Below are 24,586 nucleotides of genomic sequence, written 5' to 3' on the forward strand. Positions count from 1 at the left end.
CATTTACCATTTTTACCATTTCCTCTCCAAAACCAAAAGACCAGAGGTGTGTCTCAAATCACATACTTCCGTTACACTTCCATGTAGTATACTGTGTGCACTATGTACTTATTGATGTAGTTCGTGAATTTCGACAGGCTAGTGTTGTCTCAAACCAAACACGGCCATTGTGCACTCACTGGAAATGACATCTGCAAATTAGCTAGTTAGCAAACTAGCATTAGCATTCGCGTTATCGTTCGGGATACCAAATGATTACAGACTGCTAAATTAACCCAATAAACATACTGCTGGATTATACCTGACAACAGTATAGTGGTGCTTAGTGCAAAAACACATGTATTTGTACAATGCAGCGACGTTCACGGTTGCACAGTCCTCGGCCGCTATTACCAGGTTGAAAAGTGGCCCCTCCCCTTCCGCTGTGTAGCCAAGATGGCGACCATTGAGGGCAAGAAGTGTCCATAGTTCCACACTCAACTTTTTGACCGTTTTGAGTGCACCATCTGGGTACTCATAGTGCACTGCATTTCTCCATACTTCTCTGTGTGAACGCACTTTTGCACTCAAAATAGTAAGTGTAAGTACAGAAGTACGTGAATTGAGACACAGTACAGGTAATTAAAATCAGGAAAAACACTGAATAAAGCAGTTTCACATTTAAAATTCAGTGTTTGTCTGGTGCTGTTCAGCTCGTTGCTAGCCTATGTGCGCTCACCGTTTTTTCTCTGGCAACTTAAAATCCACATGTTCAGGAGGTTTTTACCAGAAGCTGAATTATCCGCAGAGGTCTCTCTCCCTCTCCAAAACAAACGAACCCCGTAAATAAAGCACTGTCCCGTTAAAAACCAGTGTTTTTCCGATGATGTTGGAGTTGCCTGTGATGTTTTCTCAGCTGGTTTTGCTGATAATCAGCTGAGAGTCTGGACTTCCAGTGACTAAAATCCTTCATTTGGTTCGAAAATATTGCTGAAAACGACCAAGATCTAAAAAGTGTATCGTAAAAATGTGGCTTAAAACTGTATAAAAAGTCAGTTTATGGCAGCTTCTGGCAGACAACCCTGGCACATGCCCATAGGAGATTGTGACGCCACTGGCAGGCAACGGCAACCAAATGACACAGACCATGTCCTCAAGTAAAATTACATATTTCTTGGGGTTTGAAGGTTGTTGGAAATGTTTGGGATGATGTAGGTAGACAACTCAGCAAAATATTTAACAATAGTCTTGCAGAAAGTCAAATTCTGGTCTCCTTCATGAGAGACAGGTCCCCTGCACTTCTATCCACCACCCTGATCTCCACGTCCTTCTAGCTGCCTCGCTATTACTATTTAGCTGCTTAACGCTTCACTATACACACCAGACATTTTCCTTTCTTATATAAAAACATTTATTAAGTGCAGGTTAACTGTCTGCAAAGGATTGTCTATTTATAGCCTATGCAATATAAATCACTGTTTAAAAAGAAGAAGGTGGTACATATAGTAAGACAGGCCCAGTTGGGATTATTTTAGTTTCACCGATGAAATGTTCAGAGACAGATTTCTTGTTGTCTGTGGCAGACAGAATTGATCATATTCAAAAGCCGAACACCAGCATCAGTTACTGCAGAAGAAAACAGGAGAAACAGAGGAGCTGAAGATTAAAAAGTAAAGATTGCCTGTTGATTGAAAAGCTGTCGTCACAACGTACATCTGGGTTAATAATTTCGCTCTGGCGCAGCGGCGCAGCCCATTTTAATGTTCTCCGCCATCAGCTCCATCCTTCGTTATCACCCAAATTTAGACTGCATGGAGATGGATGCCAGGCGTCAGCTCATCAACGAGGCCACTCCTGCATTGATTAATGGGGTCCTTGCTATTTTGAGGTCACAGGGGTTTGCCTGAGCGGATAAAGCAGTGAATGAATTCGCCGCAGAGCGCTGGTCTCTGCTGGTCTCCTCCATACTCAAATGAAAAAGTAATGTGCGTGGTGTTAAACCCCCTGAGTTTTTCCACAGAGAGTGGTTTTTGATCTTGTTTAAAGCTCTAAAGTTTGAAGCACAAGGTCAATTCGTCTTGACGATGGCCTTCGTTTTTGCACTGACCACCTCTGCTGAAACTCTTTTGATTTAAACTCTGCTGACCTGTGAGATTCTTGTTTTCTGCCGCAGCCGTCCTGAATGAATTGAGGCCTCTAACTTTATTTTTCTCCCTCTGCTGATTCATCTTCCACACATACAGTTGGTGTATTTATCTATGAGTTTGACCTTTGAGTAGGTGGCTGTACACACCACAGGGGAGCGTGGGCGTGGTGGTTCCAGTGGCTGATGGTCAGCACGCCATCTGGACACGTGATGCCTTTATGCAAGACACAAAGGTATTAGTTTTCCAAACTCTGTGGGGTTAGTCCAGGACGCTTTTCCATGTCCGCCTCTCATTACATCGTGACAATGAGAGCTGTGTGTGTCTCTGCCACTCCTCGACCTCAGTGACTGTATGTCTGGGTGCCTCATTATCCCCTCACCTGGCACCATTTATACTTGTTTGTCTAGAGAGAGAGTGGAGGTAGAAGTGGGGCGGAGCCCGAAGGTCCAAGTATTGACCCGTCATTGGCTGTAGAGAGTAGACTATTTTCTCTGGTGTTGATCGATGGCAAGAGTCGCTGAAAAGTGGGACGCCACTGCACTGAGCATCACGGTGGAGCAGATGAGACCGTACGAGAGAGTTGGTGTGGACACTTTTAAGTGTGGAATAGGATCAATACGCTTGCAAATGACACAGATCAATCCCTGACCATGATTGCTTCGGGTAATATCCTCTCCCATAACAGGGATAATGGGAGTGGTGTGTGAGAAATACTCAAATTAAAGTAGTGAGGATGAATCGTTGTGCCAGTCTCATCCTTAAGGGCCCTTTTTCATGTTGTCACATCAGTCTTAATTGGCAGCAGGGCTCGCTGACAGTAATCTTCTGAGGCTGGGTAATAAAAGAATCAGACTTTATCAATAGGCAGATATTGATAGGCTATGAGACAATATGATAACACCACTGACACACACAACAACAAATGCTGTGTCTCTGCGTGAGTGCCTCCACAAGATAATTACATCACTTTCATCATGTTGCCAAACACTGTTTCAAGATGCTGCCCATCAGCACACCTAACATGTCTGTTCCAGCACAGCACACGGCTGCACATGAAATATTCAGTGTGATTTGGAGTGGCCAAGTCGCCAGATGGGAATCTGTGTGGTAGGAGGAGGTGTTTGCTGTGGTTTGACCCCAGATGTGAAAGTGCGTCTGTGCAAAAACAGGTGGCTCTTTTAAAGTGGGTGTAAACAACCATACATCAGTCACATGTTAGTTTTTAAAGCAGATGTTCAGATGTACAGCATCACTGCCAACATTACAGTACTGTGATCAAACAATTAGTCACATGACGGAAAATGAACAGCTGTTTTGATAATTGTCGTCTGTTAAGCAAGACTGCCAAACGTTTTCAGTGTCTAGCTTCTTAAATAGGCCTTTTTAGGCATTTTGTAATATTTCTTTACATTTTAAAGGCAGATAATAGAAAAATAATTAAGATGATCATTAATTACAGTTTAATAAAATAATTTCATTCATCAATATTATATGAATGAATGAATGGCTTTATTTCAAGCAAAACAAAAACTTAAAAAAACAAAAAATACATCAACACACATGCTCGAAAAGGAGTATGAAGAAGTGTACACCTACATCATCCTACCTCCTTCTCACTTTTCACGTCTCATTTAAAAAAGAATATTGTCAACAACTATCCCAAACAAATTCACAACCATTAATATAGATAAATAAACAACAGTCTAAGATAATAAATATACAAACCCCATCTCAACCAAGCATAGATAAATCATCAGCACCAGACCTCTTGGTCTGTATACCTGGTGCCAATATATTGTGTATGTTCATCTTTTTAAAATACACAGACTTTTAAAAGTTGTATGAACACAATGTTTTGTTTTGTTTTTTTAATTTAATTTTTTTCTCTTAAATTATTCCCTCCCCCCCTCCTGTGACAAAACAGTTTTTGAATTAGAAGTAGATTATTTCTTTGTACTGTTTTAAATCTAACCAAGTCCTGCCATGCCTGTGACTTTAAAAACAGTGTGTTCATGTGCTCCCTATATCCAACGTTATGTACACTCCTAGTGGCTTTTTTTTGTTGTTGTCATATGTGCTATATATTTAAATTGCGCCAGACCTCCACACAGTGTGTATGTATATAGTGATATATGGTCCAGTATGTGTCTTGATTTCCCCCAACTGCAATGCTCATTGCCAGCTTTGATTGAATGTGACTTATTTGAAGTTTCCAGCTGATTTCCTGATCCAGTATCACTCTCTGAAATTTATTTTCACACACTCTTTTGAAATCAACATGATCTATCTTAATTTGCACTCGCGACAGTTTGTTTTTGCCAAACCATCTTTTCAATATTGCAGTTGAAATAAAAACAGTTTTACTAAAAATGAATGTCTGCTGTAGGAATCCTGGTCTATAGTACATAGTTTTTCAAACATTATCACAAATGTATCGTGTCCATTTATGAATAGAATCACAGGTCAGTTGTAAGTAGGGAAATTCATTTTCTAAAAAAAATAATAACAGTTAAGCCCTCATTTATTAGTCATTGTCAGACATACTGTCATCATGACATTTTAGTGTTTTACTTTTTGATATCAGCTACATAGTTGGCCAGTTACAGTATGATGACACAAGTCTGGTTTTGGGTTTATGTTCGTTATATGTGCAGTGTTTAGTGAGAGAATAAAATAACCTCCTAATGCTTCAGAATATGAGGTAAATATGCGATAATGAAATGACTTGTGATAAATAAAGGAATGTTAAAGTGTACCCAGTTCTTCACTTAGACTTGCACAGTACCTGTGCTTGTACCACGTCGTCTCTCCTGTATCCAAAATATTAACAGACGGGGGACGTGCTGTTCTTTTAGGCACCAGTTTCTCGCTGGCATCTGTGCTTTTTGTCTCATCTTATCATATTTATCTCCAGCAGTACAGCAGCACTAGTCTAATAAACCTTACTTGCATATATACAGATTCAGCCCAATCAGACGGTGCCTGACAGCGAGTGCTCTGTCTTATTGACCAGAGAGTTTAATCCATGGTGTGTATCAGATAGAATAGCACCTACAGAAAGATTGGAATGAATTTTTACTATACTCAGAGTGCAAGTTTTTTTTCAAAAAAATTTCAATTAAACATTGTGCAACCCTACAAACTACCAATTATAGGGTTGGTGGGTGTAGTCGGGTAGAAAGAAAATAGTTCCTGCATGAAACTGTTCACAACAAGGGCTGTGAATTATCTTGGATAACTGCATCATGATTTATGGAAAGAGACATTGTTGTTGAGGTTTTTTTCAGCGTTTTTTTTTTTTTAGCACTCTGGGCACCGCATGTCGAGTATGTAGTTCCATTACACTAGAGCGAAGGCAGACATCTTTACCACCAATGTCTCTTAACAACTCAACAACTCACACCAAAATAATCTAGATTAATTAAAAAGTGCATCAGGTAAGAGGAGAAGTATGTATTTTTGTTTTTGTTGTGAACTGTCCCTTTAAGACGCTTTTATATAATTCATTATTCATAATTAAAGTGCAGCTCTTGTCATTTTTAAACAGCACAAATGGCAGTTTCGATATGGAAATGATTGATCATCCAGTCTCAGTTGCAGGTGGTGTTCATGAACAGTGGGAAGCTGCGCAGTCAGAGTCTGGCTCATTTATGAAGTCAGACTTGTTCAGTTCCTCCCCTTTTCTTTCCATTACGAGTCCTCCTCCAGCTCTGCTGATGGAGTTTTAATCTGCACAGCCTCTTTACGTGCCTCGACATGAGAGGAGAGAACACATTAAACTGGAGTGAGGCTGCTTTACGGGTTTGCACACTTGCGGTTTTATCCAGATGTATTTCTCTTTCTTTTTCTACCGAGCGTGTTAAAGGCCCTTAACTTTTCATTATACACCCATGGCAGTTTGTGCTGAATTTTCATTATGGTCTCTTTGCTGTGTTCAAACGAAGAAAGAGCATGAAATAGTTGTGCACTGTGGGTGGTCTCTGTGGCTCTATCTCCTCGTAGGGCCTTCGCATTTTGTTTTTTACTAATAGCACATCAATCCATAGCACAGATAACTGTGTGTGTGTTCTTACACAGGCTCCTCTTGTGTTTCTTTTTCGGGCATTGAGCTGTGATATCTCTGCCCAGCTGTCTAGCTAACTCTATTTCCAGCACTGCTGTGATGGGGGAAGCATAACAGGATGATGCACCCTGTCCATCTGCTTTTTGCACTAATTATCTTTTTGGGGCTCAGTGGGAAACGAGGTGCGCTGATGTAGTAATTGCTTATACAACATAACACCAACCAGAGTGGCATTCATGCTTTTAAAAAAGAGGTGCAAAATATAGTCATTATAGCAAAATAAACAGTGCAAAGCTGCTGTTTTAACTGGATGTCTATTGCTGCAATATATTTCTAAATATTTAACAAAACACAGACTGTGCATTAGGAGCTGAAAGAGAGCAAGTGTGTGTATCTCATGTATTACATGATGTGATGTGTGATATTTAAGGTATTTAATTTAACAGCAAGGCCGTCTTGTCTCAACCCACAGTACCACTTTGTCCATCTTGTCAGGAAGAGCACAAGCAGAAATGTTGCACATCTAATCAAAGACTTTAATCACTTCTCTAATATCAGCAAGACACAACTGAACATCAGCCCTTGCTGCACAGCAGGAAAAAAGCCTTGTGCAAAGTGTTGCTTTTTAAACTACTGTAGGGACATAAAACTGAGCAAAAGGTTTCACCGTCTGAAGCCAGCAAGCAGAACGAGCACCGCTTGAATTAAAAGTTTTCATGTTTGATGGGGGAGGAAGTAGAGGCACCAAAAAGATGCTGACAGGTTCATCTAGCAGCGAGCTGAAGCCTAATGTACTCCCATTTCACATGACAACATTTCACATTACCACATCAGCGCCCTGCCAGTAAACTTGAATTAATGATCGTCATGCTACACCTACACCATGTTAAACGGGAGCACCACCTAAACTGAGAATCCCAATATGTTATTTTCATGGCCTAGAAAAATGTAATCAATATTTATGAACATGAGCTTCTCTCTCTTTTAAAGCCAGAAACCAGAGCAGGAAGTCTCAAACTTGTGATGGCATAGGGTTTTAAGTCTGGAGCTGCTCATAGACAATGAATGGGAACCTGATTTTATGGACCCTTTTCTATACACCAATAAAATATATTTGACTGTTGTGTTCTCGGTTCTGAAACAGAAAATATACCTATATACTGAGAACATTCCCCTGGGTGCTCGCAGTGTCATCTAAAACATCTTTCCCAGTTCGTTGTCTATAGAGCGGCTCCAGACTTTATACCCTATGACATCACAAATCTGAGTATTAGCACTCTAGTTTTTGAATTTGGGAGAGTTGTTCATATTTACTGTTATTTTTGTACAGTCTTAGACCACAGGAATAACATGTATGAATTGTAAAAACAGGTGAAGTTGCATGGATTCAAATGTGAAATACAGAAAACACTTTACATTAACTAATCCCAGTAATGCTCCATTACGTCAACAATTTTTATTCTGTCTTTCCATGAGTTGGAAGAAGGCTTGTTCTGAGTTTGGTCTGGAGCACGGGTTGCTAACGTTAGCTTACAGAGCACTGCTAGAATCAGAATCAGCATGCCTTTTCTTGTCATTGTGCTACTCCTGTAAGATGCTGGCAGTTAAAACTACATCCTCCACACATTCAACTGTCCAGTCCTCACACTAATGAATAAAGTGTACTAGGTAAAAAACGTCTGTTAATATTGCACATATAGTACAGTAGATTGATAATAAATATTGCACATAAAATGTAGTAATTAAGTTCATCCTGTGTATTTGAATCCGTTCAATATCCTTATTGCTGTGGGGAAAAACCTGTGTTGAAGTCTGTTTGTCTGGGTTCTGAATGATCTGTAGCGCTTTCCAGAGGGCAGCGAATCAAACAGACGATATCCTGGGTGAGTGCAGTCTTTGATGGCGGCCAAGGCTCCGCTGAGGTAGCGGGTGTTAGCGACCACTTCCAGGGAAGGAGGAGGAAAGCCGATTATTTTTTGTGCTGTGTTATTAGTCTTTGCAGAGCCTTTTTGTCTGCTGCTGTACAGCGGGCACACCAGACTGTAATACAGTACACCAGGATACTTTAGTGTGGACTTACAGTGAAGCATAGTTTTTTCCCCAGCCCAGTCTCACTCCAAAGTTGTCGAAAACCACCGCTTGGCAAGTGACCACTGACAAAAAAGTTGTCCTTTCATGTCAGCATGATACTCAGCCGGTCGCCGTGATTGTTTAATGGTACCCCGTGGCGTCAGGAGGAAATGTGGCAGGACACAGATGAAAGTTAAGGTAGCTGAAGTCCAAGTAGGGCGGGTAGGAGGGGAGGTGGATGAACAACCACTGACTTTCACCTGGGAGGCTAGTATTCACTTCCCGTGAGATTGTAAAGCCAAACCCTGTAATTTCTTTACAGGCAGAAGTTGACACGATGTACCAGAACATCAGCCATCAGTGTACCCAGGGCACCTTGCACATATGTGGACGTGGAAAGTCCATAACCAAACGTCGATTTGTGATGAGGTCGGAGTGAGAATGTGTTGTTGCACCGTTTCTTAGGGAAGGATTTCCACCACTGCCTATTGTGACTCTGCTCCGAGGGCCTAAGTGGCACTTGAAAACAAGAGGTGGGGGTAGAAAATAGAAATGGTATCAGGCCCAAGCCACACAACACTATGCCAGCCAGTCAGCAACAGGGGGCATTTGTGCTCATGGCTGTGGATGTATAAAGAGAAAGGCAGTGGGAGCAAGAGGGAGGTGACAGGAGCACTGATAGGAGGGTGAATTTATTTGGGCGATGAGTTCAAATATCAATCTTTCTTTCAATTTACTGACTCTGCCTTTAATGGTAATAATATACCTGTACTTACCTTAACCTCCGTCTCCTGCTTGGCACCGAACATCAGACAGACACAGTTAGCGATTAGCTGTTGAACACAGTGGAGCATTAAGCAGCTTAAGAGCCAGATAGCCAGAGAGGGAGTAAATATTAGACTTAGCTACATTCATCAGGTGGCGTTGGCCAAAAACACAATTCCAAATAAAAGATAATATTGCACCACAACTGGTGGATATGTTGGAAACTTCACTGTGGAAAATATACATTGTCTCTGTTTAGGTTAAAAATGCCAGCAGTGTCAGTGTTTCTGCTGCTGTTGGGCATGGTGGCAGTTTTTGCTGCTACAAGAGCCTCTGTCCTCAATGTGAAGTCATATAAAAAGCCTACTGTTTTGCACTGTTGATCTATCCTGGGAAGTCTCTCACCTCTGGAAGCACATAAAGCTGTAGTGACGCCCTCAGGCAGAGGGACGCAAATTAATCTTATCACAGCCAAACTCTCCCTGTAGTCTTTCCTTCTTGCAGTGATGTCAGGACATGTCAGCTGAGGTAAACCTGGCTGAGCAGCAATACTGAGAGCACTGGCACGTATTATGGATTTAATGGAAATAGCAACCATGTGCGTATTTACTCTCAAAACATCTGGAATCTGCAGAACAACAAAAATAAAAAGATTAAATGATGTAAAAAGGAAGTTCTCTGTCTACAAAGTAGACACCGAGTAGGAAATTGTAATTGAAAATCTTGGCAAACGACAAAATGTCATGTGTTGTCTTTGGAATCTTTTCCAAATATTTCAAACCTTCCATTGTGGTGGGGAGAACTTCCTTTCCTTAACCCAAACATAAACAGCATGGCGGCCCCGCTACAAACCAGGACGTCACTGAAAATATGCATTCAAGTTGTAGTGCATGTGTTTGTTATTCTTAATGTAACCACAGCCATTTGAAAACCCTCATGTTATGCCCTCTGTTGTGTGGATGCACAGAGCACCAGCAGGTCTGCGTGCCTTATTTCTCCAGTGGGCTACTGTGTGTCGCCAGTGTTATTGAAACTGTGTCATTCTCCTAAACACCGTGCACAGCAAAAAGCCTCACACACCAACAAACGAACCCACAGGACTCCTCCTAAACACCTCGCTGTAGAGATGTCATGAAAATCCTCGCTCCCGTTCTCTCTCTCTGAGCCAACTTTGCAAGTTCATTTGCACTCGTCTAATCTCCTGAACACATTTTGCTCATTCTGCTCTCTCTTTCAATGCCTCTTGCAGACTGAGATGCATAACATCAGCGTAATGGGGAAGGCGCAACACAATGCCTCCCCCTCCAACAGCTTGACAAAATACAGAGCGCATCTCTGGCTCAGCCTTTCAGAGAGCCAGGTGCATTATGGAAATTATTCAATCGTCTTCAGTCTTGTGGCACTGTCCTCTGAGCTTTACAGTCACACTGATTTCCACGGCTCACTGTCAGCGCTGTGGCTCATAGCAGGTAGCGGCTGATGCACAGAACACATGCACACACATGCTGTCTTGCAAAGTGTTTGTGCTTATTCGTGTGACTGTGCTGAACAAGTAATAATCCAACAGTGTATGACACATCTCTAAAATCTACTCCTCCACCATGTAAGCCTCTGACTGTGCACTGAGAGGGCCGGTAGCTGCTGGAAAACACCAACACATTGTCAGGCTGAATGTAAAGAATGCTTTGAGAGATGAAATGCATGGCTGACTGTGGAGGAATGTAACTGCATGACCTCACAGTGGAGGTCATGTCTCTGGGTCACAGACGCTGTAAAAGGAGGCAGATGGACTACTGTGGGTAATTATGTTGACGACGCTTTTATGAATGACGTTCTACTCTTTGGATCTAAACATAGCTTCAAAGCCATATCGCCTAATTGTAGATAGAGAACACATTATCCTCAACATAATGTAGTTGAACTACTTTATATTTTTGACATGATTTATGAGCATTTGAACACATTTTATCTTGACTCTCGTGACAACAGAAATGTTACGCTAAAAATTGTTCAATAATCTATTCACAGAAAACATACAGATCCTGAAGAAGTAAACAATAGCAGACACACCCCACAAGCGTGCTTACAAGACAGACAGACATCTGAGACGTTGACAGACACGACTTCTTTTATGACCCCGAACAAGTCTTTTATAAGGTTTTAGGTTTCCCTTTTTATCCTCGTCTCCTCATAAAGTTACTAAGGATAACACAGAGCTGACATTAACGTGACAAACACTTCCCCTCGTTCCCTCATCTTTGTTTAAGATGTAAAGTGAAAAAAACAGGTTGTGGTTAGTTTATGTGAGGTATGTCTTCAACCCTAGCTGTGGCATTTGAGAATAATATCTTCTGCCAAAGCATGCAATACACTGCGCCCCTCAACAGACGATGAACTGTAGCTTGAATCTAATGACATGGTGTAAAACAAACTTTGAGTTCCATACAGTGCTACATGCTGATTCTACCGAGGTTTTAACTACATAGAAAATTAAGTACTTCGTAAACACTTTAATGTTTAAGCACCGGTCTATTTAAGCCGGGATGGGCAGTTTTAGTTTGGCATCAATGAGGAAAAATCCCATAATAAACTTTGAGCATCTTGAAATTAAAGTGGACTGAGAGAAAACTTCTGCACCTCCTTTTGCCTCCATTTTCAGGCTTTAGAAAATCTAGGCTGTGATGCGAGACTTTGACCAAGACAGTTGCTATTCCAGGATTGGCAACAACTGCCTGCACAGCAAAGCAACCCAAAAAAGCGAAGAGTCAAAAAGAAAGTCACAGGGAACAGCCCAAAATCCCCACCTGACAGCAAAATTTCCGTGGCTGCCGTTACACAGGTTAGACCCGAAGCTGCCGCTGGCCACCAGCCTGCCCTCACACCAGACTTTGGGGGCTTCGTGTTGGTCAATTTTGAGCCATTAAAGCCACCATCCCAAGGCTGGTCCTGAGCTGCTGTCTGCTCTCCTCCTGGAGAAGCAGTCCACAGCAGTGGGTTAGCGACGTGGGAGGACCGTGGGGTAGCTAGCTTGCTAATCTGCTGATTTGTCTTATTTGTGGTGTGATAAACAGAGGGAGAACTAGACGGGGAGGAGCCAAGCGAATACGCTGTGAACAACTGTACAATAAAATAAGATTATATAAATATAAATAAATATAAATTTATCATTATTATTATTATTATTATTATCCTAAACCAACTAGTCTCTGTAGTCATGCCCAAACCTCATCAATTCAACCATCAAAGGCAACAATTACTAGCCATCCTAGGAAAAACAAATGCACTAGGTCAGTGTATGAAAGGCGCGCTAGTGCCTGATATGCCCGCGGTCGTCTGGTGGGAGGGACTAAAGGAGGAAAAGGGGAGAGGTAGGTAGGACATTTAAATTAAAACCAGTGTTAGCCTCAGCATTATAAAGGTCAGATTTATACCTTTGCACATTGAATCTCTTTGGTCTTTGAACTGTTGATTGGACTAAAGCATTGTAGGACATCACTTTGGGATCTAAGAACTTTTTAGGCATTATTTAGATTTTTTCCCTTTTTGTACCTTTTTATATACAATCAAACATTAAAGGGGTACTCCAGCAATTTAATATGGCACCTCCTTGAATTTTGCTAATGGCTAATGTTACACCTTCTTACAGGACATAGTTTCCTTTTCGCAACTCTAAAACAGTAGAGTAGAGCAGCGAATAATTGATTTGCAGGAAAACTGCTTTTTTATCTGAGTGTAAAACTACTTTAAAGTGTATAAATAAATGACAAGGTATCTTATCGGTGCATAGACTTGTGTACTTGCTGATACCTGATCCAGCATATTAGGCAGTATCAGAGGCATTTCTTTCACTGGTATTGGCATCAGAACAACTCAGCCTAGTATGAGCCAAACTCCAAAAACAAACCTGGTATGATTCTCTCACTCGTATTTCTTTTACCATCTCTGCCTAGTAAGTGTTTCCGTCCTTTCAAACACCTACCTGCAGTTTGTAACAAAGATTTTTTGTTAAACCCATGATAAGATAATCTTGACATCATCAATGTTCAGAAAGCTCCCGCAACAGCTACAGATGAATTTTCTTTTACTGGTGGAGTTGTACTCAACAACATTATGTGTAAAATTAATGTAGAAAATAACTGTCGGATTGATTCAGAATGGTTGATAACGAGAATTTAAAATGTGTTCACACCATTAAAGTTATAAAACTTACATGCACTTCTTGTCGTATTTTCTGTTGGTACATTATGTTAAAGTTAATCCAATTCAATTTATCAGCTGGGAGCAAAGTATAACATGGTTTTGAATTGACACACAGCTGAAATGGCAGGGCAGGAGGAAAAGATTCTTATTATCTACAAATACACAGACAATTAAATATCTGCTTTGATATCAACCTTAATTAAAAACCACGATGGAGTTCTGTGAAAGCAAAACCTAATGATGAATCAACAACCAGCAGAGAATTTGTTTTCAGGACCATGGACAGCATCAGAGGATGAGTGAGAGCTTCTTCTGTAACCACCTGATGTGAGAAACCCAATCAGATCAGATCAGATCAGATCATTACAGCATCGTTAGTCTGTTGGTGCTCTGTGACCCAATTAACACACAACCAGGAGTCCACACAACTGTCTTTTTAATGACTGTCAGAGGGAAGATTACAGTCACTCTGTCAGTGTGGCTCTAGACTGCTTTTCTCTATATATCATTTGTAGGAATAAATAAAGAAGTCCTTCACCTGATACACAATCCATACCTTACACAGACGGGGGCAGGTTTAGAAACTGTGGGGCACAATTAGGAAATGAATGCCAAATAAAAAAATTTACATATTCAGATAGGATATAATAATAGATAGCTGCCATGTGTAACTCTGTGCCACCTCTCAGCCAGTTGCTAGAGAGCAATGTTGGCATTATATGTTATTACAAACAACGAATACTTTACATTTGTACATTTCATACATATGATATCAAGGTTTCTAAAGTGACGTAGTATGTACGCTGACTTTGTTATGAGGGGATGATGGATGGCGAGTCAGGCGCCTGCCAAGCTGCAGAAACCAGTTGTGATTTAGTGGATCATTGCTGTGTTTCCATCGGCTTTTAGGCTCCAAACGTAGGTGTCTTGCAGCGATCCGTCTGTGTTTTTCCAGAGGCTGAACATGGTAGTTTTGTTGCAACCCTTTCCACGAGAGAGAGACACGAGACATTGCTTCTTTTCCTGCCAAGATATTGACAGAAAAAGCAGCAAGACATTGCCAGGATTGTGCCCACAAAACCTGGTACATTAAGCCAAAAGAATGATCTTGTCCTAACCATAACCAAGTGTTTTTTGTGCCTAAGCATAACCATGTTAACCATAGTGTTTAAAATGTAACTGCTAAATAATTTTAGCTTATTGCTTATTTGCAGAAACGTACACTGCCAACATTTTTTCCGGCGACTTCATTGCCTTCACCCCTCTGGCCCTGTCTCTGTACAAATTCAAATTCAAATCCATGACAGATGATATAATACACTGAAGAGTGTGTGGACATTTGTCACTGGTCTTCCAACTACAACCCTTTTCCCAAACAAATCAATTAAATTATGCAAATCAAAGCAGCACTTACCACTCGCTCAGTGTCGCGAGGTCTCTTTCTGTTCTGTTTGAGGGATGGAGGACTCGTTTGAAAGAGGTGATTGGGTGAGCGGGTGAGGACAGATGTCTCTATGTTGCTCTTGTGATGATGCGTTTGTGTGTGTGTGTGTGTGTGTGTGTGTGTGTGTGTGTGTGTGTGTGTGTAAGCCTGCTTAATTTTCAGCTGCTGCTGTTTGGAAGGTTAAGAGTGATCACTCTGCTGGAAGTGCGGAGCTAGACACTCCAGATTAATTCTGTCGCCTATAAGCGTAGAGCATCATGACACACGGGGACGGGGCCGGCTGAAAACAACAGTTTGTGAGATTAATTAGTGAACTTGGTTGAGAGCTTAATGACGCTGTCAGGGTGCTTTTCAGTACTTCTCTACCCCCTTTTAAAGTAAATATATTCAAAATGGAAACACGAGTTTGGCTATGGATGAAGGGAGTTGATTGTCACTGTGTAATTTTCGGTCTGACAACCTTGTAAGTGCGAGAGGCGTAGGTGTGCCGGTGACAGGGAGCTTGCTTTTCAGATGACAGCACCACAATGCTTGTCACTAGATGTTTTCCTCCAATCAAAATCACATTATTCAAATCTTTGGAAATGTCAACAGAGCAAACCTCAAACTTTTGATACTTAATGCATTTACTTCTCTGCGATCCCCCGGCAGCTCTCTGAGCTGTGCGACAGAGCAAGAGGAGAACGTATGGGTCGAGGAATAATGACATAATCGTTCTCATGGCTGTGGAAAATTCTGACCCCCCGTTTTGGCTCTGTGAATGTCAAAGACGGCCCGACTGGGGTCAGATCAGCACAGTCCTGTACTGTGCTGTGTTGTTTAATGAGACACTAGAACACTGCGCACCCACCATTTCCACACAGGCGCCTTTCTAACGCTGGATGTAATCCTGATGACCCCCAATTTTTAAGCTTGAAAGACTTCCTTTGAACTCTGTGATACAGTTCACAACGAGCTGGTGAACATAATGGAGCATTTAGCAGCTAAAGGGACAGATATTTCTCTCAGGAGTTGGTTGAGACCAAAAACAGAGCTAAAAGAGAAGTATTATCCTCGACTTACACCCATCAGGTGGTAAGAAACTGGACTCCTATGAATGATATGTTGCTCTGTTTACTTCTGGATGTGTAGTGAAACAACCAATTATTTTCTCAGAAGTTTGTCATTTCAAATTAAAGGTCCAGTGTGAAGGAATTAGGGGGATTTATTGTTTTCATTAGTTTAAAATCACCTGAAATCATCTGTTTTCATTACCTAAGAATGTGCCGTTTGTATCTACACATGGAGGGGGTCTTCTTTCACAGAGTCCACCATGTTGCTCTACGGTAGCCTAGAATGGACCAAATATTGGCTCTCGATAGTGCCATATGCATTTTTGCATAGGCCACTGTAGTTCTCCAACATGCTTTCCCAACCTGCTCTCGAACCTCAACAACAAAAAACTAAAAAACCTCAACCTTGGTTTATTTCCACTGACTTCCAAAACAACTTTTATGACTGACTTTTGGTTTGTTTTGCTGTTGATATTGAATATGATGTGCTGTTCAAAGGGTAGGTGTTATAAGCTGTAGCTTCATGCTACACATTTTTTGGACTGCAGAAGTGTCTACGTTATGGTAAATTAATGTCTTGCACTGTACTATTTGATAATGTGTCATTTTCTGTGAGAGGCTGTGACTTTATTTACATGAATTTGTAGATTAATACATGATGATTTTATTTCCATAACAAACCAGAAAAAAATTCTAAATTCTAAATCTTATGACATGTCACATATGTCACGTCACATGTCACTATCATATCATGTTATACATACTATCACACTAAGCTACGTTGTTACTAAAAGACATCAAACCTTGACGTGAACACCGCTCTCCTTGGTGAAAGTACCCTGCCTATCCTGTATCGGCTTCTTCAGTATTTGTTCAACCTTTCTTTCTCCTCTGCTCCTGTAGTAAAATCTATGGCCATTAGAGGGCGCCACCTTACAATAAAAATAAGTATGGGTCATAACATGCTGCTTGCACAGTTGACCTTCCAGTATGTGGTCGTTTTTACGGTGAGAGTGGGCTGGCTTTTCACATAGGATAAGTTTTAGTTGGTTGCAATCTGCAACCTCACCGCTAGATGTCATAGAATCCTGCACACTAGACCTTTAAAGAGTGTCACTACTCAACTCAATACAGATTTAATGAAACTGATCATTTCCTTACTTTCAGATGACAAAGCAGAGCGTGTTCACTACTAACTCATTACCTACAGCCTATATACTAGACACTAAATAGTAAAGTGATGAATAAATTGAAATTTGGGGTAGGGATGCACAATAATATCAGCACGTCATCTGTATTTTTTTTTATTTGGCACAATTAATGAATATTGAACATGCATTGAAAAGTATTGTATTTCATGTCTCCATCTGCTGGGGGGGCATCATGATATGAGTATGCATGCATAATATGTTATTAATTCCACTACAAGAGAGACTTGACGATCACTAAAATTATGTTGGGGAAAAAGTGGATATATCGACATTGGTATCGGCTATCGGCCAAATGAGTTGTTACATCTCGGCAAAGAATCCAATGTCTAAATTAGCGACCCTAATTTCAGGCACTTAGTAGAAAATAATTATCATTTTTTGCCACACATACCAGCCCATACTATTGTGAAACTAATTGCCTGAGAGTGAAGTTCCCCCTTTTGAGACATAAAGGTTAGAGATAAGACAAAGGTCTCCAGTTTGAATTGATTATGTGTAGCTGTACAAACATGAAGCAGGGCATGACTGAAATAAGCCCTATCTGCTCCACTAAAGCCTCTCCTTAAAAAGAAAGTAGACACACAGTGTGTCGACCGCCCTTTCTTCAGCAGGCTTAAGAGGAGATCCGAGATGATAAAACACAGATGTGCTCTCACTGTTTAGCATCAAGAGCCACCGTAACTCTAAACCCCGCGCTCCTATTTCAGACAACGACGTGTTTTTGGAAGATCTATGTGATGGAAAAAAAGCATGTTATGGTTATGAAGATGGAAGGCTTCGGTTTCCTGGCGGAGGGAGCGACAGTCGGAGTGTGGAAATGGTCGGATGTTGCTTGTTTTCCAATAGCCGCAGTTTTACTGCTTGTTTCTTGCAAATCATGTTACACAAACAAGCATGATTAACTTGATATCTCAGGAAATTGAATAATAGTCCGCCTCATGGTTCACTGCAGAGAGGAAATAAGTTCTGTGATTGTGCTGCCAGGTTGTTCGTGTTCTGCTCTTCTCTCCGTGCCAGACTGGGTTCAAGAGTTTTTCACAGAGGAAAATACAGCGGACGATTCCACTTTAGTGCTCATTTCAATGATCAACAGCATATTTGTGACCAGTGGAAATGATGTTTTGGAATTTGAGATTTGATCTGCTGGTCAGTGTGGTGGTTTCAGAGGTCAGAGCATTGATGCCATCCTGTGTGATTACAGTTTTGTCTGAATGTTGTATTCATGATTCCCTCCTTTGTTATTCTGTTGTTGTGTTTAGGTTCATCTTGGTGTTCAGCTGCCTCGTCCTCTCTGTGTTCTCAACCATCCCGGCTCATCAGGACTTCTCCTCCTACTGTCTCCTCATTCTGGTAAGAAACTGGACAACCATCAGTCAATAATTAGTTAACCAGTTAAAGCTTTTTTCTGTAGTGATGATACCTTTACCCCTCAGCTTGTACTGTATTACCTAACCTTTCACCTTTTTCCCTGACCCACTGCAAGCTAGTGCCTCACCAATACACTTTATGAACCGATCAGTAACTAGAAATTGCAGTACAGATATGATCTGCCTATCCATCCATTTTACCTATGCTGTTAACTATTCCATTATATTTTTAGAAATGTATTTGGCCTTCTTCACAGTGCCAGGAAGTAAAGTAAAGTTTTGCTGGGTAAATACTTGATGCACATCCAACTGTCTCAGATGCAGGTGCGTTGGAAAATATCACTTGAGTCGTTGAACAGAAAATCCCACACACTGCTCTTGCTCAGGTTCACAATTTATTAGCAACACTAACATTTCGGTCCTCCTGGACCTTCCTCAAGAGTGTTCAAACCACAAAAAAAGATTTTATGAATGAACATATTGGCCTTGCAGCTTTCAGAAATCATTCAAAATGTTCAGCTCTTATGCCATGTATCATAAATTGGCCTTTGAGATCCCCAAACCCATTAGAGCATGACATGCCATGGTATCTCATCATTTAATCCTTTGGGAGATAGTGTTTGCAGAATTAATATCCAGTTCACTTCTCTTCTGCCCTGGAATCTAGGATAAAAAAGTTACTCTGCCTGAGAGAGGTGGTAACATGAAGACATACTCAGCAGAAGTATGTCTTCATTTTTTTGCAAACAATCTTGCAAATAGCCTTTATTGTGTAAGGAGCTTTAGTTTTCTAGGTTTTTCCTATGTTTTTCTTGTTCCCTTGTTCTTTAGTTTGTGGGATATGTGACGTATGGTGCACGGGCTGTTGTCAGTTAATTGAGAAACTAGTCCATACCCATTGGTAGCTTTGTCACCTTCTACCTATGCCAATCCCCAATGCCTGTGTGCAGTTTCACAGATTGACCACATCAGTGAGTAGAAAAACATGGGACAGACAGAATGACTGACTGACAGAATGACACACTGACAGTTTCCATGATTATGTACAGCATACCATACCATGACTTAGTCATACCAAAAATTAGAACAAAAACAAACATTGGTCCACAGGGGGAGCCACAGCGATCGGTTGCATTTTAGCCATTTTTAAGCATTTTTCTGTTGTTATAGCGCCACCCAGTTGCCAATTAGAGTTAAATTTCTCCAGTCACCTTGAGGCGTCCTGTTCTACATATCTACCAAGTTTAGTAAAAATCCATATGGCGGTTAGGCCTAGATAAGAAATAAGCTCTGTAGCGCCCCCATTTTGTTTGATGGGGTCAATAATGGAGGGGTCCCCTCAGATTATGTGTGGTCATGTGCCTACAAAGTTGCGTGGTGATCGGTGAAACCCTTGAGATGTTATACACCTTTATGTGATGAGCCACACCCTCCGCAATATTCATTGCCTTATAGAAGCTCAGTTTTAGTAAGTTTTCCAACTTTTGCCAAGAGGGAACTTTAGATATTGGTCCCTAGATTATGTTCACCGAGTTTCATGCAGATCGGTCAAACTTCCTAGGAAGAGATCCATTTGAAGTGTTTTTCAAAAAATTCAAAATGGCGGAAAATCTGTATCACCGGAAGTTATGGGTTCTTGAAGCAAATTTGTTCCTCATGAGGAGAGGCATCTCTGTGCAAAGTTTCATGTCTCTACGACATACGGGGCATGAGATATGCCCATTCAAAGTTTGCAATTTCAATTGGTTGCTATAGCACCCCCCTTTGGCCAACTGATGTAATATTGCTTCATTCGCATCCTCCCATGACCCTCTACCACTGTGCCAAATTTCACATGGATTGACCAAGTCAGTGAGGAGAAAAATGTGGAACAGACACACACACAGAGTTTTTGTCATTATATAGTAAAATGCACCCACAGCTGATGAATTCCCTCACACCTGTGCACACCTGTGAAATGGGTGAGGCAGTTTCTGTTGTTGGAAATAATGGTGTTGAAATGATGGTGTTACTATCAAATTGTGAAGCTGAGCAAGAGCTGTGTGCGGGATTTTCGGTGCAATGGCTCAAATGTAGTAAAATTAGTTTTTAAATGCTGAAACCAGACTGTAAATACCCACCTTGTGTTCAGTTGTGGACTTCACCTCAGTGTCCTCAATAGTCAAGTTGCAGAAGCCCTAAAGTGTATGTAATGAATTAGAAATGGAGGGGCGTATGGATAGAAAGCCTCAGTAAAGGGATTTGGGCTTAAGTCTAGATGAAACAGCATTTTGAGAGAATCTAGCTTCAGTATCATAAAGTAATTATGAGTGTAATGGGATAGGCAGGCGATGTATAATGTTGGGAGGAATTTTAAAAAGTGGGTGTATCATCACAGTGAGGCCCTGACGGTGTAACACTGACAGGATAGTAGTATCTGTAAAGGAGAGAGAGATGAAGCACATTGTGTTCCTCATGTAACGTTAGTTGCTGAAGCACTGCAAAATGTCTTGCACATATATAACATATATTCTGCATACGGCATTAAAAAGGTGCCCAATATGACCGGGGATGTGATCTAAAAGGGTTAAAGGGGCATTGTTCATTTAAGCTCAACTTTAATTGTGATTAAACAGTTTGAATGAGAGATTTTAAAGGTATATCACGCAAGAATTGTTGCTTGCTGGCCCACTAAAGCAAAACTGAAAGTCAACCACAGATTCAACCTGTAGTTTTAGAAAGAGCTTTGTTTCACCTTGCTTTATTCATGTTTTCTTTTTTTCCCGACGCTGTCTGTGATGTTAGTAGCTTCCTCTTCGATACGTGCTGCTTATGATCTGGCACCCAATCACTACCTTTTCATGAAGTCCTGACCTCACCTGTGCACTGTGCCCATGAACATCCTGAACACAATAAGAAATAATAAGAGTAAACACGCAGATAAACACACCGCCACACAATTCTAGTGAGTCCTAAGTGATGATTGAGATGGATTGATTTTGTGTGAGTCTATACATTGTTTTTTTTTTTGTTTTGTTTTTATTAAACTCTTATATATCTTTAAATATTTAATTAGGATAACAACACACCTCCTCTATAACAGATAGCAAACCTAGACTTCTAGATCAGTGGTTTATTTGTTTAAATGTCTGCCCCCAAGCTGGGAACTTTACTCTCTGTGAGTAATGACAGGAAATAGAGTTTAAAGTTGCCTTTAGAAAGACAATCAGGAAGGACCGAACCAGCTAGTGGTGGGCACAAAAGCAAACATGCTTTTGAAAAGACTTGGGGTGTGACATTTGAAAGTGCTAACTGAAAGGAGAAATCGTTTCTTTTATCCACTTGAGCATTCACCGCACGATTTCACCTGCAGCACTAACTACCATTTCACTAACTGCACTCTGCTAATTGCATCAGTGTTGTTATCAAATGGGAGCTGGCTCTATGTGTGCAGTAACTGTAGACCTGTCACAGTCATTATCAGATACCTTGTCAACTTGGTGTCCGTTTTAATGACAAAAACACTGCAGTAATGGTGTGTATAATGATATATGATGATGTATTTGTGATCTACATTGACGAGCAGTGACTAATATTCAGTGCCTGGAAAACCACACATCAGCATGCTGCCAAAACAACTGTTGTTTCTGTCTTTGTTGAACAGGAGTTTGTGATGATTGTGGTGTTTGGGTTGGAGTACATCATCCGTATCTGGTCGGCAGGATGCTGCTGTCGCTACAGAGGATGGCAGGGACGACTCCGCTTCGCCAGGAAGCCTTTCTGCGTCATAGGTGAGCTGCTGGAGTACACCTTTTTTGTCGAGTGTCTCTTGTTGGAAACAGACACAGATGATCCCCACCTCCTAAAAAGTAATCTTTTCCAGCAGGAGCACCATTTCATCTTCTTTATTGTCTCACATTTCAGTTGCCTTCCACTTGTGCTCCAGCGGACTGTGAACGCAGTCTGATGTTAGACGTAAGCACGGTTCCACGGCACGCTATTGACCGTGGTTTGCTCGTGTCGTTTTCAGTTGTGGTCAGAGCTCATAAGAGCGGAGAGCATTTACGTAATGAGGTTGCATTAAGTGACTTTTATTCTTTCCACTGTTTAGACATGGATCTCTCTGCTGCTTCTTGGAAACTGCAGTAGGGCGCTCGAGGGAGGGAGAGCAGGGCTTGGAGCTCACACAGGGTGCCGTGAGCGCCTGTCGTCACACGGTGTAGCTTTGCCAGCACTGAGGGAATATGAGTAAAATAAAAGGAGAGACAGAAGCAGAGGGACTGAGTGTGACAGAGAAAATGAGAGAGAAAGAATGAAAGTCAGAGGAGCTGAGCAGCAGAGAGACAGATGGAAGTGATGCAGGTGATGATCAGTCGCATCATGTGTTTGTGGCTGTCACAAATACACCTAATTCATAGCTTCCATTCTTTCTGTGTTCTTGCTGCCTCACAAAGAAAAACTCTGTCACTGCAGCCTCTATATAACTTTACCTCTCGCACTGTTTGATGTAGTGAAATTTAACATGCATGCAAGAAGGGGATTTTGGGAGTTTTGTTTAAAACCACAACTATGATGTGAGCGCCGCAGAGATCCTCAGTTACACAGTATCAAACAAGCATGTGAACAACATCTCTGGAAACATGCAGAGTCATAGTAGTGCCATAAAGTACTCAAACATTGTATATGTATGCACTATGGAAAGAAAAATAATGATCTTGAGTTATCATTCAATATTTTAGGATAAAGATTTTTCCTACGACTGTGCGTCAGCAGCTATTACTGTTTTTTCAAATTTCAGATCATTTTAATTTGGAGTAAAATGCCTTACAGAAATGATGACACTGTGCGTTGGGAGGCAGCTTGGGAAATCAGTGCAACACCTGCAGTGAAAATACATCGATTTGAGTGCCTGGAAGATTAGAGGGCCAAATTGCTGTTATTTTGCCGCCAGTGATTTATATATTCCATTTTAGCCTCTGCCTGAATTACACAATATCAGAATATGGTATTGTATCTGACCAGGTCGAGGTGACATATGTGTGTGCTTCCAAACAGCACATTTTGTCACCACAATATCTCAAAGTCAGATTCAGTTATAAAATGGTATGAATTGTTTGTTTTCTTATTTCTTTTTGTCGTTATATGCAGAAGGTTTACATACATCTATGCCTCTGCCCTGTGATACATTCAGTCATCACATGTGACGATCTCCTCTGAAATATGTCACTCAGCAAATGCCATGTGACTTCAACTTAAAGATGTGGTAGGGAAGAGGCCAGCCATTCAAAGATAGAAGCAAAACATGTTTACTTAGATTGAGCAATCTTGGGCAGGGCAATGTGACAAGAGCAGAGTGATCTAAAGCAAGCAGTGTGTGATGTTTTGGCAGAATGAGCCAGGAATAGAGATAAAACTATGTAAGTGCTGGAAACAACAGGAAATCACACCCACAAATACACACACATGCAAAGTTAGGTATAACGGTTATCTGAGGAGGAGTTTAAGAATGTTTGGTATGTGAAGTTGTGTCTTCAATAAAATACCTACAGAAGGCTGCGCATCGATCCAAGTCATACAAGTCTTTTTTCAATATAAGTGGTGAGCCAGTCCCGGTTTTGAAGGGGGCCTGGGGCCCATCCGTCTCCGAACGCAGATGAAAGCTACGAGCCGGCAAATCTAAAGGTAGGAGACACTGATTCTCATCAATTAAAAGCGTGTTTTCACTGTGTGCTGAGACGCAGTTGGGCTTCCGTTAAATATTCATGCTTACATGTAAATTAATAGTTAATGCTCAGTTAACAATAAGAAACTGTAATTTAACAGCATAATACAGTATTTTCTGTCAAGCAGTGGAGACATGTGCTAACATCCCTTCTCAAGTCCAGTCACTATCCATCAGCATCTTACTGATGATTGCGGTCTTATGTTTCTGTTTTGATGATAGCACTTCTTTATTGATCAAACTCCTCAAACTACTCATTTTTGAGTGACAAGATGTAGGCTAACCTAATTAGCTATTCCTGAACTGAACTTGGAGAGCACATCGTCGTCATCATTCCAGCCAGAGAAGTCCATGCGGAGCTCAACAGAGCAGGTAAAGTAAAGTTATGCTTATCCCCCGAAATTGGTAGTGTTTATTGTTGTTTTGTCTGCATGATTATTGAACTGTTGACATTTCAGATGTTTCATTAGGTCTGTTTCATTGATTCAGGTTGCTAAATAGGGCTAAGCAAAGCAAGCTCTGTTGCTAGCTTGAGCTCAATTAGCCATATGTGTTGCTGACCTTCATAAAGTTTGTTTTATTGCAAA

General features: G+C 41.0%; 1 protein-coding gene across 2 annotated transcripts in view; it reads left to right on the forward strand.

Moving 5' to 3' along the window:
• kcnq5b (potassium voltage-gated channel, KQT-like subfamily, member 5b) overlaps positions 1–24,586 on the forward strand; it is a 168,348-nt gene that overhangs the window by 101,738 nt on the left and 42,024 nt on the right. For both annotated transcript variants that reach the window (XM_049571783.1, XM_049571784.1), the window contains exons 2-3: positions 18,191–18,281; positions 21,942–22,068. In XM_049571783.1, coding sequence (XP_049427740.1) covers positions 18,191–18,281; positions 21,942–22,068 — 218 coding nt within the window. The remainder of the gene's footprint in view (positions 1–18,190; positions 18,282–21,941; positions 22,069–24,586) is intronic.

This window comes from Epinephelus fuscoguttatus, linkage group LG3, assembly GCF_011397635.1.
Source record: "Epinephelus fuscoguttatus linkage group LG3, E.fuscoguttatus.final_Chr_v1".
NCBI classification, from domain to species: Eukaryota; Metazoa; Chordata; class Actinopteri; order Perciformes; family Serranidae; genus Epinephelus; species Epinephelus fuscoguttatus.